The 19,237-nt window shown below is 41.8% G+C and overlaps 1 protein-coding gene across 3 annotated transcripts in view; it reads right to left on the bottom strand.

Annotated features, from left to right (window-relative positions):
- Window positions 1–19,237, bottom strand: part of LOC135522895 (lethal(3)malignant brain tumor-like protein 4) — a 127,422-nt gene that overhangs the window by 24,743 nt on the left and 83,442 nt on the right. For all 3 annotated transcript variants that reach the window (XM_064949575.1, XM_064949577.1, XM_064949576.1), the window contains one exon: window positions 17,869–17,936. In XM_064949575.1, coding sequence (XP_064805647.1) covers window positions 17,869–17,936 — 68 coding nt within the window. The remainder of the gene's footprint in view (window positions 1–17,868; window positions 17,937–19,237) is intronic.

The following is a 19,237-nucleotide window of genomic DNA, read 5'->3' as shown; positions in this document are numbered from 1 at the left end:
ATACATGGGAGGATTAAATTATGGGAAAACCAGAGCTCCCGAATAGAAGTGTGTCACAAAACAAACAATACTTACAATGATGGGGTGCAAAGAACTTAACCAAAGTGTGTGTGATAATGACATACAGGTGTGTGAACAGGTGATCAGAATTCAGGTGATTGGGATCTGGAGAGTGAGCTGCGTTCAGGGGATCTATGTGTTGGAGAGTGTGAGTTGGAAGCAGACTTTACATCAACACCCAAGTTAGCAAATGGAGGGTGAATGGGTAGACTAGAGGGTAAAGGATGATCAACAATTCTTCACATATGCTTTAGTGTAAATATAACAGTGAAATGTGAACAACGCAGAGCGAAAGAAAACAGGAAAAAAAGTTAAACTCGTAATAATAGATACATAATGAGTAAGGATAACTTGGCTATATACAAGGGGTATCAGTACTGAGTCCATGTGTAGGGGTATGAGGTCATTTAATTAGATATGTACATATAACTAAGAATAAAGTCGTAGCTATTTGTATAAATTGGAAATGCTGTAAATGCCAATACAAAATGTCCAACATTTTTCTTCTCTGGAGCTGAAGAGAAAACAATACCATACCACACAAAAAAATATACAAATCAGCCTGTTGCATTTGTTCAGTGACTTTATATTTATTCTTCCAAATGTGCCCTGTTTACTATTTGCCACTCAAAAACAAATACAAAGTTTGGAGTTTTTAAATGTTTGCTTTCCTCGTAAGACACCATAATGAAACGAACAGAGACCAATTGTGGAAAACCAATTGTGTTGAAAGTACTAAAAGGTAGCCATTGTTACCACATCATTTACTACACTGAACAAAAATATATACACAATTTGTAAAGGTTTGGTCCCATGTTTCATGAACTGAAAACAAAATCCCAGAAATGTTTCAAATGCACAAAAAGCGTATTTCAATCAAATTTGGTGCACAAATTAGTTTACATCCCTGTTAGTGAGCGTTTCCCATTTGCCAAGATAATCCACCCACCTGACAGGTGTGGCATATCAAGAAGCTGATTAAACAGCATGCTCATTACACTTCCTTATGCTGGGGACAATAAAAGGCCACTCTAAAACACAATACCACAGATGTCTCAAGTTGAGGGAGCGTGCAATTGGCATGCTGACTGCAGGAATATCAACAAGAGTTGTTGCCAGAAAATGTAATGTTCATTCCTCTACCATAAGCTGCCTCCGACAGCGTTTCAGAGAATTTGGCAGTATGTCCAACCGGCCTCACAACAGCAGACCACGTGTAACAACGCCAGCTCATTTCCTGGGGGATTGTTTGAGGCCAGCCACCCGGACAGCTGATGAAATTGAGGAGTATTTCTGTTGGTAATAAAGCCCTTTTGTGGGGAAAAACCAATTCTGATTGGCTGGGCCTGGCTCCCCAGTGGGTGGGCCAATGCCCTCCCAGGCCCACCCATGGCCGTCAACCCTGCCCAGTCATGTGAAATCTTTTGATTAGGCCCTAATGAATTTATTTAAATTGACAGATTTCCTTATATGAACTAACTCAGTAAAATCGTTGTATTTATATTTGTGTTTAGTATAGTTTATAAATACCATTGAAAACAGTATTTGTAATATTAAGTGCTACCCAAAAACTTGAGTCTTTCATGATGTGAAACGTCCCCTCAGATGCTGGGGGAGACGCAGGTCCCTGTAGTGCGATAATCCATGGACAGATCCTCTTTATAAGATCCATCAGTCTTGTCAGAGAGAAGTCAGATAGCGGCCCTTCTGATAGGGGCCCTCTGCTCCACCAGAGGCTCCTGGACAATCCTTCAATCATCTCTTGCGCTCCCCGCAAACGAGAAGGGAGCTAATCTGATTGGTTTACACAACGGCCCTCTCACCCTCTGGAGTGTGCGAAAGAGGCAGGGAGTGTGGGGGGTGTCACATTTGACTGACAATAGGATCTAATAAAATAAAAATGCTGAACATGTTCCTTCGGAGACGGCTCTGGGCGAGATGGTGAGTGAGATTGGCCGGTGATATGTGTGTATCCTGTATGTAGGTGTGTGTGTGTGTGTGTGTGTGTGTGCACGAGCAGTCTCTCTTATCTGAAAGGTTTTAGTGTACAGCCCCTTTATGAAAAACCCTTTTATAAAAGTGCTGATAGGCTTTTACAGAGAACTTGTTCCAGCACACAGAGGCTGTGTGTTCCATACATGATACTGTGTGTTCCATACATGATGCTGCTTTTAGCACAGAGAGACAGTGGCAGTGAAGGGAAGATACCTGTACAACAGAGATGTGTCAGCCTGCTCCCTCTGGAGCAGAGAGGGGTTGGGGGGTCTGCCTTAAATCGACATTCACGTATCAGCACCGGAGCGCAATTATCATTGTGAGTTAACTGCCTTCAAACCAGTGACGTTTTGGTTACTGGCCCAACGCTCTTAACCGCTAGGCTACCTGCCGCCCCATTACAGTCATTCATGAATACATTTTACATATGGTTGGACACGGGAATCGACCCCACAATCCTGGCATTGCAAACGCCATGCTTTACCAACTGAGCCATACAGAACCACAGAGAGGGGCGAGAATACATTTACACACAATATATTCAAATCGAGAAAAAATAAATAATTGAGTAACTAGTGCTATCTGTCACACCCTGATCTGTTTCACCGGTCTTTGTGCTCGTCTCCACCCCTATCCAGGTGTCGCCCATCTTCACCATTATCCCAAGTACTAATACCTGTGTCTTCTGGTTTGTCTGTTGCCAGTTAGTCTCGTTTGAAAAGCTTAGCGTTTGTCCTGTCAGCTCCTGTCTTTTCCCAGCCTCTCTTTTTCCTCACCCTCCTGGTTTTTGACCCTTGCCTGTCCTGACCCTGAACCCGACCACTCTGCCTGTCCTGACCACTCTGCCTGAGCCTGTCTGTCGTCCTGTACCTGTCTCTGTTGCTGTAATAAACATTGTTATTTTGACACGGTCTGCATCTGGATCTTACCTTATCCTGATAGTTATCACTACATTCAGGAGGTGTGTGTCACCGAGGCTAATAGTTTTTAAAATTGGTTTAGGTGAATAAAATGTTTTGGAATGTAGTGTAACAAACACATTATACACTCTGATCTACTGGAGCCATTTATGATATCTTATAACATCCTAATATGACACAGACATGTTCCATATAGGGATTAATGACACAGAGGATATTGGGTATTGAAGTCTGGCTATACACAGATAAAACATTCAAATCAAGGCAGCAGACTGCAATTACATTTTCTATAAGCCACTATGTCAAAACAAACAACTGTTCTGAATCACTGCACATGCACACTAACCCCCCACAAAGACACAAAGGGCTTGAGCAATCATTCATGCACACACACACACACACACACACACACACACACACACACACACACACACACACACACACACACACACACACACACACACACACACACAGACAAATACAGGTCAGCAGAGAGCCTACTCATTACTAAGCACACCCAGTGCATAACCTTCTCTGCCTCCCTCCTTCTCCCTCCTCCCCTTCCCACCCCAAAATCAGCAGTTGGTAAGACATGAGGACCCTGTGTAGGAAGTGAGCGGGCAGGGGCGCGACGGACTCGCCCTAGTTATCGGCCGAGCTGGCCATCCAGCTTCTTCCTCAGCTGCTATGGCAACAGACAGATTATACGCTGTCAGGACTGTTTACTGCCCCGTAAAGCCAAAATAACGGTAATTAAAAATGGCACCGATTCGCCACTGATAACACCCATGTCCTCACAACAGTGACTGGCAATGACATCAAAACCAACTTGATATTTAAACAAGGATTATTGTGGATGGCATAGCACTAAACCAACCCAAAAAATCCATTCAGGCTTACACCTCTACCCTGAAATTCCAACTGCCTCAAAAGCTCTGCTGTTTCATACCAGCGTGATATGTAAATAAAGATATGTGAAAAGATTGCAGAAGCTTTAGCCCATATTCAACAGCAACAGGGAAATGTGAGCAGGCCACGGGAGGTGGGGGCCACTTGGGAGCTAGAAAATGATTGTGTCTGGGGTGCATCTCTCCCCAGCCAGTATCAGATAGGGACCATCTGTTTCCCTGCACAGTTAGGAGACTGAGATATCAGTATAGAGAGAGCAAGAGAGATCGAAAGAGAGCAGGCGAGAGAGAGAGAGAGAGCGAGAGGAGACTCTGGGGCTACGACAGATTGCCATCCAAAGAGAAAGAGAGCTGTGCATCACATAGTGAATCCTCAATAAGGTGCAGAGTAGTGAAAGTTATATAGAGTTGTGTGTCATGCTGCATCTATGGGAGGCCCAATCAGGCTCATACACACACTCTTCTACTGTTATTCCACAGTGGGAACTGGAAACGCAAGTTACAAGATATTTCAATTGCAGTTGGCGAGGATGAGCTGATTACAATAACACAATCATTTATCACATTAAAATAATTCACATTATTCATACAGATGGATTGCCCTGACACCGAGTGTATTCAACCATAAGACAGTTATGAATGACTCAAAACCAGAATATGATTGTCTTCTAGGGCGGGACAAGAAATGTAAACTACAGCGCCGTACTGATCATTGCAGTGTCACAGTACACAAATGTTTTAACTATACTACAGTGTTGAGTTACTCAAGTCCAGGACTCAGATTCAAGTCATGATTTTCAAAAAACTAGTGAACTAGTGGACTCGGACGCCACCAGTTGTAACTTTGTTGTCAGAAAACCTCTCTTGCATATTTCAACATGCTAGCTTAGGGGTTCCCATGACCCCATTTTGATTCCATGTGAAAAAATGACATCATTTAACAGCCAATGTTTATTCTTTATTTGCGGCTATGACAGTCAATGCAAATTAGTCTGACGTAATGTATCTTATCTCGCCACCACTAATGAGATGGGTGTGCTTGACGCTTGTCGTGCCGGAGATTCTCAAAGTCAGGAGGCGTGGTTGACAGTGCGTACCTCATCTCTGCTGTCACATCCAACCTGGATGGATATTTTGTTTTAATACAGACGAGAGCACTGAATCCAGCTTCCCACAGATATAAAGGGTACCATGACTTTAATGGTGCTTTAAAGACAACTGGGAACTCTAATAAAAAATATGGTGGTCAAATCATGACATCAGTGATCTTCAGGTCAGAAAGTCAGAGCTTTAGAAAGAGACCAGAGTTCCCGAGTTGAAAGTGCGAGTTGGATGACGGGTCAAAGAGATTATTTTCCAGTCAGAACACTTTTTTTTCTAGTTCCCAGTTGTCTTGAAAGCACTGAAGTTGGATCCGAGTTCGTAGTTCCGAGTTCCCAGTTGTCTTGAACGCACTGACGTTGGATCCGAGTTCGTAGTTCCGAGTTCCCAGTTGTTTTGAATGCGACATTAATGCTCAAAAGTAGATATTATTCCCTTTGAGTCAAGAACCAAAAACACCTTTCGATCACATGATCAGCTTTTTGATTTCACTTACTGGCATGTCAACTGAGCCAGGATCACAGCCAAACGGATTGGGAATTAGGTCCCAAAGTGCTCTTCCAAGCGTTGGAGGTGAGTCTGTGCTCAGCTCTTTTGCCGCCAGCTGTTCTCAGTGTATCATACAATGTGTCCATATGGCAGAGGGAGACACATTCATAGAGTGCAGAGGTCTGCCCGCCGTAGATGGAGCCCCATCTGTGCAAAAAGCCCACCATTCAATCCCACGGAATCAGTTTTTCGTCAATATTGCCACGCAGCACACTGAACATCCCCTGTGCCGTTTCATGCTGGAGAATTGTGAGACAGAACAATACGTCCTCGTGAATAGCATGCAACATGTATAGTGAACAAAAGTCAATGTCTTGCCATCTCGGCCCTCACAGCTAACATCCATTTGGAGAGCATAAGCTGAGTCGTTCAGTCAGTTTCCTCTTGATTGCTAGCAATAACACGAAGAAAGTATGCTATCTGACAAAGGTATCGATGGGAGTTTCTAGGTCTCTGCCTCCCCACACATTGTTTTCACCATATCAATTGTGGCCGGTAATATCAAAGTCTTCGCAACAGTGTGTGGTTTCATAGCTTAGCGGCCCTAGACGTTCACCATGAGAATGATTTAAGTACAACGCTCAAGTGCTCTCTGGTTGAATTATGTCCTTTAGATTTGAACACTTTTCATTTAGATTTTTAAGATTTACCACATTACAATGATTTTGAGATACAAAATATGATATCGTCTTTGTATCTATCTTATTTCTTCTGGATTTTGGAAATTTTCCCACGACCCCATGTTCATATTAGGTGACCCCGCACATTTGGCAGCGCTGTCCTAGCTACAACAGCAAATGTTTAGGTAACTGGATGATCTATTTAGCCTTACAAATGTACAACAGTAACTACGTTTCCACAACAGCTGTGATGGAAACAAGAGGTTTTGGTAAAATGTTATAAATGCGGAAAGATCATTTGCTTGTTCCACATGCTGGGATCTTTTTGTGTCTGTAAAATTAATAATGGAAGAAATGACGGAGGAAATGCTTATAATATGCTATATGTTCCTAGGCCGTCATTGAAAATAAGAATTTGTTCTTAACTGACTTGCCTAGTAAAATAAAAAGGTACAATTAAAAAGTATTGATATAATTACGTTAGTAAACTTTTAGTGATACTTAAGTACATTGTATCCCTGGCTATTTAAAAAATAAAATTACAATTGTGCCGTTTGGTTTAATATAAGGAATTTGAAATTATCTATACTTTTGCTCAAATATGACAACTTAGTAATTTTTCCACCACGACAGCATTTCTTTCACATGACCCATCGATTTAGACAAGTGTGTCTGTGTGCGTCATCTATTTTTATCTGGACACTTTCTGTTTACCTGGGATTTTTCTTTATTGTAGGCTACTACCACTTTTAGTCTTGATCACATGACCTCATGTGAATCCTTAAAGAGAGGGGTGGAGCTAAAGGCTAAAGAGGGTGTGAACATGCTGAATAGGTGTCCACAAAGGAGAGCTCTCGTAGGTACCAAAATAAGGCCCTTTTCTGAAAAGTGAGTTTACAAGTTTATCAATTTTCAAAGTAGAATTACTTTCCTATTGTTCCTCTGCTGTGTATGATATACCATTTTTGTAGCTCCGAGTCTCTACTTTTATCCAATGTAAAACACTGAAATTCAAATTGTGCGACATAAGACCGAATCCAGGTGGTGAGTCACATATGGAATCATGTAATGACCAAAGAAAAGTGTTAAACAAATCCAAATATATTTTATATTTGAGCTTTGCACCCTCTTGGCATTCTCTCAACCAGCTTCACCTGGAATGCTTTTCCAACAGTCTTGGAGGTCCCACATATGCTGAGCACTTGTTGGCTGTTTTTCCTTCGCTCTGTGCTCCAACTCATCCCAAACCATCTCAATTGGGTTGAGGTCGGGTGATTATGGAGGCCAGGTCATCTGTTGCAGCACTCCATCACTCTCTTTTTTGGTCAAATAGCCCTTACACAGCCTGGAGGTGTGTTTCTGTCATTGTCCTGTTGAAAAACAAACAGGCTGCAATTTCTGAGGCTGGTAACTAATGAACTTATCTTCTGCAGCAGTGGTAACTCTGGGTCTTCCTTTCCTGTGGAGGTCCTCATGACAGCCAGATTCATCATAACGCTTGATGATTTTTGTGACTGCAACTGAAGAAACTTTCCAAGTTCTTGACATTTTTCGGGATTAATTGACCATGTTGGAAAGAAGATGGACTATCATTTCTCTTTGCTTATTTGAGTTGTACTTGCTATAATATAGACTTGGTCCTTTACCAAATAGGGCTATCTTCTGTATACCACCCCTACCTTGTCACAACACATCTGATTGGCTCAAACGCATTAAGGAAAAAAATTCCACAAATTAACCTTTATTAACAAGGCACACCTGTTAATTGAAATGCATTCCAGGTGACTACCTCATGAAGGTGGTTGAGAGAATGCCAAGAGATTGCAAAGCTGTCATTAGGGCATTCAGAGGCCACAAAGGGGGGAATGGAAATCAAAATCCAACCCCAGTCCATTCTATTAGTCCAAGGACCTGTCTGCTAGGCTGAGAGAGAGACGCAAGGAATACATTCCAATCAGACAGTTCATTGGAGTAAAATTGGATCAAGTCTCAGTTCCGCTTCCCGGCAGTGCTGTGGGTATGGAAGGGAACGCGAAGCCCTAATTAAAGCTACAAAAAGCCTTCCCAGTTGAAGGAGGAGAGCTCTCTGCTTTGAGAAGGAAAAAAACATCAGCTCACTAGGCTACATACAGTGATGCCCAATACAATCTATACTCTACTTTCCCCAAGTAACTGTTCTTCTCTATGAAGTAACAATACAAGTTGCCATTGGCAATGGGCTACATGGACACTGAGAAGACAATTCAAAGGGGCGAAATAAAGCTTCTGTCAATAACTGTTCTATGGATGTCCATGTGTGTGGAGCGTAGGTGTATATGTGAATGGGAGCGTAGGTGTATATGTGAATGGGAGCGTAGGTGTATATGTGAATGGGAGCGTAGGTGTATATGTGAATGGGAGCGTAGGTGTATATGTGAATGGGAGTGTAGGTGTATATGTGAATGGGAGTGTAGGTGTATATGTGAATGGGAGCGTAGGTGTATATGTGAATGGGAGCGTAGGTGTATATGTGAATGGGAGTGTAGGTGTATATGTGAATGGGAGTGTGAGAGATGGTGAATATGTGTACGACGGTGGGAGAGAATGGGTGTGTGGTGCATAGGGTATATGCTGGGGGGGGTGAATGAGAATGGATGAGTAAGTTGAAGGGTGGATGGGTGTCAGAGGTAGGGAGGGTGGGAAGGATGGGAGGTAGGGACTAGAGGTCAACTGATTAATTAGGGCCGATTTCAAGTTTTCATAATCAAGCTTGGCTTGGGTGGGCAAGGATGCAAGCTTAGCTTGGGTGGAGTAAAAGGGAGAGAAAATTGGGAGGGGAAGTGGAGAGGGATAGGTTTGCCTTGGGAGAGAGAGAGAGGAGAGAGAGAGAGAGAGAGAGAGAGAGAGAGAGAGAGAGAGAGAGAGAGAGAGAGAGAGAGAGAGAGAGAGAGAGAGAGAGAAAAGGAAGGATTTAACTATACTACAATATAATTGTATTTATTTCAGTGACTTGCAAACCTGCTGTAAAATGAATAAGAGTTCCGTACAGATTAGGAGAGGATATCGAGTCATTAATATTCCTTGTTTGTCATTATAGCTAAGATCCAATGATGGTTATTGGTGAGAGTGGTGAGGGGCTCTCCGAGGGGTCGGACCGGGGGAGCTGGGACAGCATCAGACACTTCCCTGAAGTATGTGTGGGGCCTCCACCCATCTCACTTCAGTCTCTAGGTGGACCACACAAGTGGCAGTCTTTTGCCAATGTATGTAGAATGACATAATCCACAGACTTCTGTTACATTAGGAGAGGAGTTTGAGTTTAAAAGCCCTAAAAAGGCATAGAGCCTCCAAAGTACAAAAAAGTCATTTGTTTTATGTTTTCCATGTGTTCTCTGTTAAATGTCTGCTCAGCCCACATTCTCTAAATGCACTGAGTGTACAAAAAAAATGAATAATTCCTCAATTTAGCTGACAGATAGTTAATCCAGAGATTCTAACCTTTTCCCGGATTCGGCAGTCCCGTCCAGATCATCATGGCATTTGTAGTTCTTTATGATAGACACATCAGCAGCTAATTATCATTTCATATTGCGGGGGGGGGGGGGGGGGTAAATACAGGCAAATGCATTGATGAAAGTCACTTTATCCGAGAAAGATATACGCGGATTGCAAAACGTTATGCAATGGTAAACCTACATGAAACACAGCCTTTTTTCTTTTTAAGTGTTTCTAAAATCCCCTATGGGAAGAATTAATGGAACCATTTCCTTGTTATGGGTATTATGACTCATACTGTGGAACTCTATTTGATTTTTTTCTAAATAACTCATGACCTACAGCAGGGGTCTTCAACAGGTCAATTGCATGTACTCAAACTGTCATACACAAATCTCAAAAGAATCAGACAACGCAAGCTCCCAGCTACTATCTGTCTAATCAACACAACATTGATATTATCCTACCCCTGGTCAGCCCCCATTGGCTTAAAAAATAAAAAAATAACACAATATCTGCCAATTAATTTCCAGCAATATTGCCCCTGTCTGTCTGTGTGGTGCGTGCGTTTGTCTATCACTCTGTGTTTAGCCAGTGGATGTGATAACCATCTTGTGGGTTGACAGAAATACTTTCCCCAAAACCTTCTCAATTAAATGTTAACTGCAAAGTAGGCTTACCTGGCAGAAGTAGATCATGAGTGAGAACAGTATATATATTGTATCTATTCGTTATTTGCAAACTTTGCCATGAAATGACCAGCAAACGTACAGAATCATTGCTACACCTGCACATTAGACAGCACACTCCTCACTTGCTACTGTAGATGCGTAATTAAAGGGCCAGAAGCGCAATTAATGGGGAATTTAAATTTGTTAGTGTTCTTCCAGACCTATAACATTTTTCTCCTGATGTGATTTAAGCATTGACATGGACTAAAAACATCTCAATTGTTTTTGGTCTAAAAATAAATCAATATCTAAAACCAGGAAAAATAAGGTGACAAAACAATTTGGGAAAATATAAAATAACATTTTATTGGGCCACCCTTAGAGTTGTTTAATTTACCAGTTATTTTGACAGAAAACAGCACTACTTTATCTTGTACACTTAAGGACCCTGGGAAGAGGAGAAGAATGTGCCTATTTGCAGCGAGAAAAGTAACTCTCGTGCTAGAAAAGGTTGGAACCCCTGATCTACAGCAATGCTTTAAGTCGACGACAAAACATATCAAATACTTAGGATGCGTAATAAGTGACAACAAACAAATACAACTTTATCCCGTTACTAAACAATTTGAAAGCAGATGTAATTAAAATGGGAAATCTTCCCAAAATTCTTACAAGTAGAATAAATCTCTTCAGAATGGCATGGCGGCAGCGTAGCCTAGTGGTTAGAGCGTTGGACTAGTAACCGGAAGGTTTCAAGTTCAAACCCCCGAGCTGACAAGGTACAAATCTGTCGTTCTGCCCCTGAACAGGCAGTTAACCCACTGTTCCCAGGCCGTCATTGAAAATAAGAATGTGTTCTTAACTGACTTGCCTGGTAAAAGGTAAAATTAAATTAAATGTTTATTAATTTATTCCTCGGTAATACCAATTACCCCAATGAAGACATTCATAAAGAAAGTATATACTTGGTCATGACAGACTGTATATGTGACTCGTTTCAGGAAACTAGGCGTATGTTGCACGCAACTACTTCACAGGAGAGCCATTTTTTTGCCAGAAATGCCTTCTTTAACATGTGAACTTTCATGTGCTTTAATAACAAAACTGTATTCTATCCATAAATTAGAAAAAAATTGTTAAATTATGAGCCTAGTTGGCTTAGCCATGGAAGACAGAAACCTTCCCGCTAGCCATGATTGGCTGAGATAATGGATGGGCTGGACATGACGGGAGATGAGCTTGGATTGATCTGCAATGTAGCATGCTTCTGTCTATAACATGAGTTGTTCAGTACGTGTTGACAGTCCTTTCTACTGCGCCGTTTTTTAAAGATATAACATTTGCCATCGAGAACGATAAAAGCTTTGATATTTTTCTCAACAACATTGATAAACTGAATTTAGCAGGTGCTGACGACAGATCAGTTGGAAAAAGTGATGGGCTACTTCTGCACACAAAACGGGCAGAGTGAACCGGAGTGACTTGACACAATGCTAGCCAAACAAGATATAGCTACAAACAAAACACAGTTAAATGATTCCAGTCTGCCGTGAAGCGTTCATCCATGTATATGGGCAAGAGTCTAGCTACATTTTCAGATATACGTTTCTAATTTAGTCAGAAAGTACTTTTTATTGCAAGTTAAAGCGTACTGTTAGTTAGCTAGGAAACATTGCTTGCTGGCTAGCTAGCTAACGTTACGTGTATGATCTGTGTAGTAATATTATTTGAATCAGAAATCCATTTGCATTGCTAGTTGAACCTAGTTTGTTAGCTTTAGCTACCTGCAGATTCATACTACAGCTATGACAATGTTTGAACTTGGTAGTAGTATGAGTTGGGATTATGCCGGGTCATTGTTTAGCTAGGTAGCTATCTACATGTCTAAACAAAAGACTCCACATTGGCCAGATTATTACATGACCCATCAAATTAACCAGGTGTGTCTGGGGGTGAATACGACCATCTATTTCATTTCATGAACATGTGTACATGTATTGACAATAGTGACCCATCCACTTAGCTAGGTGTGGCTTGGGGGTAGTTACAGCGTTTACTTCACATGACCCATCAATTTCGACAAAGGTATCGGGGTAAGCCTTATCTAATAATGGTAAAATATTTATAAAAACTTTCCATTTTGATATTGCTACTATGCAAGTAACCACTACAGTGTACCCTTTGTTTACACCTTCTGTATCCTGTGCAAGTCACAAATAAATGTTGATTTTATTTGATATAGGTGTTTACCACATTGCCTCACATGTGAATCCTTAAAGAGATGGGTGGGGCTAATGCTTAAGAGAGTGTGAAGGATGCCAAATGGGTGTAGACAAAGAAGAGCTCTCCAGTAAGGTACCAAAACATTCAAGGGCCATTTTCTCAGAAGAAGGGTTACAAGTTAATTCACTTTCAAAGCAGAATTATGTCCCATTGTTCCTCAACTGCAGTGTATGATATAACATTTTGTAGTTTGGAGTCTCTACTTTTATCCATTGTAAAAAACACTATTTCAAATTTTGCAAAAATAAGACCGAATCGAGGCGGCCGGTCACAGATGGGCAAACAAAACTCTTAGAATAAAAAGGAAAGTTTCACATCATCCTAAGTCTGAAGCTGCTTACAGGGTTGAATATTTTCCCAGTATTTTAGAAATGTTCCTTACCGAGAATAAATCACTTTTCTCCCGGTTAGCCCGATATTTCCCACCAAAATCGGAAGAGCCATTCGAAAGCATTATAAAGCATATAAGTGTCTGGATTTGTTTAGAGATTTGATCAGCATGACAATTCTAAACTGATGCTACCTGAGCCTGATGAGCCCTATATTAAATACATTCAATGAGAACCTACATTAACATTTAATAAGCCCAAAAAAGCCTATATGATTGTGCCGTTATCCAATACATACATGATATGGGATACTGCACATTGCACATGACAGAAAAAGCCCGTAGATATAGCTAGCTATATGCTATCTTTGGTAAATAAAGGAAACTAGCTCCAGCAGGCTAATATTTTTGGTGTAAACTGCATTACTGTACTGTATTATATGGACAGGAAGTACACACATCGTTCAAACCATGATAAAGCAAAAGAGAACATGCCATTCTGGTGCAACACATGCGGCCTACGAAGTTACAAGTGTATAGGCTAGCGAATTTGATTTTAATTTTGAAATATAATAGGGCCTATTTATAATTAGTAGGCTGACGCATATATATAGCCTACCTTTCATAATTCCCCTGTTATTAGCCTACCTCCTCTTTCTCTATTGTTGCTTCATTCATTCCCTGCTTTCAACAGTTAAATGAAATACATTTCGTTGTCCTTATCTTCATCGTTCTAATGACATCCTTGAATAATATAGGACTAGAATTAGATGCAGAAGGCTTTCACTTCTCTTTAAGAAGATTGAATGGCTATGGGTCTGAATAAATAACTTCTATATCCTACAGCCGTTCGCTCTTCTTTCAAACTACGCGTGAGTTCTATTGGCTGCTGTATTTAACAATCAGCAACAAACAAACAAAAAGTGATTGCGTTCCACTTCGAATAATCTATTGGTTTAAGAAATGCTAAAATTATTTATTTATTTATGTCCAGCAAGCTATTCTAGTCTAGCTTTTCCTGCATGGGATTCCAAGAGCTAAGGAGCATTTTTTTGAAAGGAGAGGCCAGCGGAGCTCAGGTGCTTGCGTATTGTGCAAGAGACAAAGCCTATGTTAGAAGCTTACTATGCATAACCAATCATTAATTAGCTACAGTATATACAGTGCATTCAGAAAGTATTCAGAACCCTAGACTTTATCTACATTTTGTTACATTACAGCCTTATGCTAAATTGGGTTAAATAGTTTTCTCCCCTCATCAATCTACACACAATACCCCATAATGACAAAGCAAAAACAGGTTTGTAGAGTTTTTTGCATAAGTATTCAGACCCTTTACTCAGTACATTGTTGAAGCCCCTAAGGCAGCGATTACAGCCTTGAGTCTTCTTGGGTATGACGCTACAAGCTTGGCACTCCTGGTTTGTCTTGGCTGTGTGCTTAGGGTCGTCATGGTGGAATGTGAACCTTCGCCCCAGTCTGAGGTCCTGAGCGCTCTGGAGCAGGTTTCATCAAGGATCTCCCTGTACTTTGCCATGTTTATCTTTCCCTCGAGCCTGACTAGTTTCCAAGTTCCTGCCACTGAAAAACATCCCCACAGCCTGATGCTGTCACCACCATGCTTCCCCGTAGGGATGGTGCCAGGTTTCCACCAGGCGTGACACTTGGCATTCAGGCCAAAGAGTTCAATCTAGATTTCATCAAACCAGAGAATCTTGTTTATCATGGTCAGAGTCCTTTAGGTGCCTTTTGGCAAACTCCAAGAGGGCTGTCATGTGCCTTTCACTGAGGAGTGGCTTCCGTCTGGCCATTTTACCATAAAAGCCTGATTGGTGGAGTGCTGCAGAGATGGTTGTCCTTCTGGAAGGTTCTCCCATCTCGACAGAGGAACTTTGTAGCTCTGTAAAAGTGACCTTACAGAGCCTCGGTCACCTCCCGAACGGAGAGAGGAGAACAGAAAGAGGTGAGGAGAACAGAGAGAGGTGAGGAGAGATGAACGGAGAGGAGAACAGAGGAGGTGAGGAGAGGAGAACTAGAAGAGGAGGAGACGATTTGCATCTCCGTGCCCTCTGCGGTCTGTCACCTGTCGGTGGCAACGGGCGGGGCTCCACCACACATCACTCTCTCCCGTTCTCCCTCTCTAGTCACGGCCGAATCAAAGTGACTAAAGTAGTCCTAACAACAACCAAACACTACCTTCACACCTGTCACTGTATCACAGTCTGTCACATCTGACCCTTTCAGAAGGGATTTCAGCTATGAGAGAGTCCAAGGGTGGGGTGACCCAGCAAGTCTATTCTGTTCTGACAACTTGCCATCCTACAGCCAATGAGAAAAATAACAAAAAATGTCAAAAGAGGAAACAAATGACAAGAATGGGCATTTCTGCTGCGGGGAGTGAGAAGTATGAGATTCCTGCGTATTCTTCAGTTTAATTTCTCTTTGTGTGTTGATCTCTCCCCATCTTATCACATTGTCAGTACAGAATGTACTAAATTAAATCCAGGCCCCAGAATCAATCCTCCACAGTAGAGTAAGGATCAGTTTGTTCAGTTCAGTGAGGCAGCAGAGAACAAACCCATGGCAGAAACAATTGGGGCCTTGTGGCCTGGAGGTAAGGCGAGTGTGGTGTGTGTGAAAGTGTGTGTGTTTACTATATGTGTGTGTTTGGCTCTCTGTGTGTGTGTGTTTACTATATGTGTGTGTTTGGCTCTGTGTGTGTGTGTGTGTTTGTGTTTACTATATGTGTGTGATTGGCTCTCTGTGTGTGTGTGTTTACTATATGTGTGTGTTTGGCTCTCTGTGTGTGTGTGGGTGGTCTGGCTGGCAGCTGCTCCGGCCGTGGCAGTAATGCGTTCTGTCGTCACACCTAGAGCTCTTTCCCCTCCTCTTATCATCCTCACAGGAAGGGCTGCTGTCGCGGGAGCTAAAATTAGTATCGCACTCTGATAGGCCGTAGGAGAAATGCACTCGGCCTGAAAAGGGCTCCATTCAGGCGACGCTGTGTTTCTTTTTCCTTGGTAGAAACTGACAGCTTAACAAAGAAAAAGGCACACGTGCACATACACACTAACCCTCCCTGTGTGTCCCCCCTACTTCTCTCCTGCTGACTGCGATTCAAAATGGGTCGTAGGCTCTGTTTGCCATGGAAACCACCCACCAATTCATAACAATCAATGAAGTTATCCGATGAAGGAATCTAGATGTTGTTGGGCCTCAAAATTGCAGAGTAGTGAAAAGAAAAACCTACAGTGTATTCGGAAAGTATTCTGACCCCTTGACTTGTTCCACAATTCGTTAGGTTACAGCCTTATTCTAAAAATGTCCCCTCATCAATATACACAAATCAAATCAAATTTATTTATATAGCCCTTCGTACATCAGTTGATATCTCAAAGTGCTGTACAGAAACCCAGCCTAAAACCCCAAACAGCAAGCAATGCAGGTGTAGAAGCACGGTTGCACACACACAATACCCCATAATGACAAAGTGAAAACAGGTTTAGACATTTTTGCAAATGGTAAATTCAATGGTACATTCAATTGATTGGACAGGATTTGGGAAGGCACACACCTGTCTATATAAAGGTCCCACAGTTGACAGTGCGTGTCAGAGCAAAAACCAAGCCATGAGATCGAAGGAATTGTCAGGATTGAGGCAAAGATGAACAGAGCAAAGTACAGAGAGATCCTTGATGAAAACCTGCTCCAGAGCGCTCAGGACCTCAAACTGGGGAGAAGGTTCACCTTCCAACAAAACAACGACCCTAAGCACACAGCCAAGAAAACGCAGGGGTGGCTTCGAGAAAAGTCTCTGAATGTCCTTGAGTGTCCCAGCCGCCAGAGCCCGGACTTGAACCTGATCGAACATCTCTGAAAAGTACTGAAAATAGCTGTGCAGCGACACTCCACATCCAACCTGACAGGGCTTGAGAGGATTTGCAGAGAAGAATGGGAGAAACTCCCAAATACAGGTGTGCCAAGCTTCATACCCAAGAAGACTCGAGGCTGTAATCGCTGCCAAAGGTGCTTCAACAAAGTACTGAGTAACGGGTCTGAATACTTATGTCAATGTAATATTTCAGTTTAATAATTTATCAATTTGCAAAAGATTATAAAAACCTGTTTTTGCTTTGTCACTGTGGGGTATTGTGTGTAGATTGATGTGGGGGGAAAAAAACCCAATTTAATCCATTTTAGAATAAGGCAGTAACGTAACAAAATGTGGAACAAGTCAAGGGATTGGAATACTTTCTGAATGCCCTGTATCTAAAGGTTTGCGCTTTACTTTAGGTTTTGAACCACTCTTGAACTCAATTACACATGTGCTCACAGTAATCAAAATGAGTGATTGCGGGGCCAGGTGATCCAGTGACTCATGACTAATACTGCCTTTCTACATGAAAACGACCAATTTCACAGAGAAATTGCCCCGTAACAACCGTCACTGACATCTAATACCTCACGTCAAATTGGGTCTCCGACCCTCCAGTGATGTATATTGCTTGTTGGCAAAAAACCAGCCATCTTCGTAGAGAGGAACTACCTTTCAAATGCTATGCAGCAGGCAAGCTGCTTATACAATTAAAACCAGTCACTGGCTGAATCGCTTTTGGTGATGAGACTTAACTTGAAAAAGGGCATTCTGACCCCGTCCAGTGGTACAACAGAGCACAGGATTAAGTGTGTGTGTCTGTGTGTAACATGTTTTCATGTGTATCTGAGCTATTCCTCGTACAAGCACAAATACAATCGCTGTGACGCGTTTTGCATCATATGAACATATGATACTCCAGAGAGCCAGCGAAGCGAGGGAACGCATCCAAATGATGACAGCACATCACTAATACCAATTAACGACAACCTGTGAACCATCTACCTCAGCTGTTTCAATTGAAACTCAGCCCACTCAATGAGGAGGAGGGGGAGAAAGCTGGAAATGGTCAAATCATGCCTTACCTTCGATCATGCTATTCAAGTCAATCTCTTCGTCCTCTTCTTTGACTCGCAGATATTTAGTTGTGAGTCTGGAGAGAAGAGAAAGAGAGAAAGGGGAAAAGAGAGAGAAAGAGAAAGAAAGCAAAAGAGAAAGAGGAAAAAAAAATATTATTTTACAGAGGAAGCAATTCACTTACAGGGCCAGCATTGAAGAGGACCTGCTTTTAGGTCATAACAAAGGAGTGAATATCCCCCTGGGATGGCTTACATCAAAGTACAGTATATCACCATGATGAGGAGGCCTTACCAAGAAAACCTTCCAAAAGGACTTATTCAAGGCAGAAAGGAGTTGGATCACTTAACAAAACAAGCAGATTGATTTCTTTTAGCTCACTTTAATCCATTGTCAAGGATAAAAACCTGACTGGTGTTTCGACATTAAGCTGACGTTTCCCTCAGAGTGACCTGACCATGGCACTTAGCTCCTATGTATGGTGGCCCATTGAGACAATAATAAGAAAATAATAAGGTAAATTGCACAAAATAATACTAATAAAAAAAGGTAAACAGTGTGTCTGGTTAATCAATAGGCCGTGTAAAAATATACATAGGTGATATTTGGATGTCAGTGAATCTGGAGATACACAGAGACCCTCAAAATAAAGGCAACAACATTATAGAATGAGGACAGTGAAATATCCTTGTTTAGCCCCACAGTGGTCACCAACATTTTCTGAGTCAAGATCACTTTCTGAGTCAAAATGCAAGCCGAGATCTACCGCTCTGATGTTTTATTAACATGACTATAAAACGGTAAGCCTGTGCAACATAAACCAATTAAAAACAGTACTGTAACAATGATGTTTGTGCAGTAAGCTATAGGTCCAATACATTATCACAGCATACTGGCTTTACTGGAATTTACCCGTCAATTCATTTTTTGGGGATTTAAAAAATTGTATATTTTAAAATTTGAGGTAGGCTATATGATCACACCGGTAATAGATCCATTGTTGTATTACTTATTACACAGCTGAGTGAGCATACATTTAAATAATTAGCTTTTTATTTTACTGGGCTGGTGGTGCCTGCATCTGAAGGTCAGTCTCAGTGGAGGGAGGGAGAGAGCAGCAGACTGAGGGTCCGTCTCTCAACATCCCCTCCGCTCTCCCTTTCCTCCACTGACACTGACCAAAAAGGGACACTGTCTACCAGCTGATGGCGAAACTCGAGTAGCACTGCATTATTTCTGCCTCACGCACAAATTCATGTTATTACTCCTATGAACAGAGAAAGTGAAATATTCCTTGATATTAAAAAAGACCCAAGCCGCTAATAATAACACAAGCCTACAGAGACACGTTCCTACTCATTCATTACTGCTGCAGTG

Source organism: Oncorhynchus masou, chromosome 30, assembly GCF_036934945.1.
Source record: "Oncorhynchus masou masou isolate Uvic2021 chromosome 30, UVic_Omas_1.1, whole genome shotgun sequence".
Classification (NCBI taxonomy): domain Eukaryota; kingdom Metazoa; phylum Chordata; class Actinopteri; order Salmoniformes; family Salmonidae; genus Oncorhynchus; species Oncorhynchus masou.
Note: the sequence above shows the minus strand (reverse complement) of the source record. Positions and strands in the feature narration are given on the sequence as shown.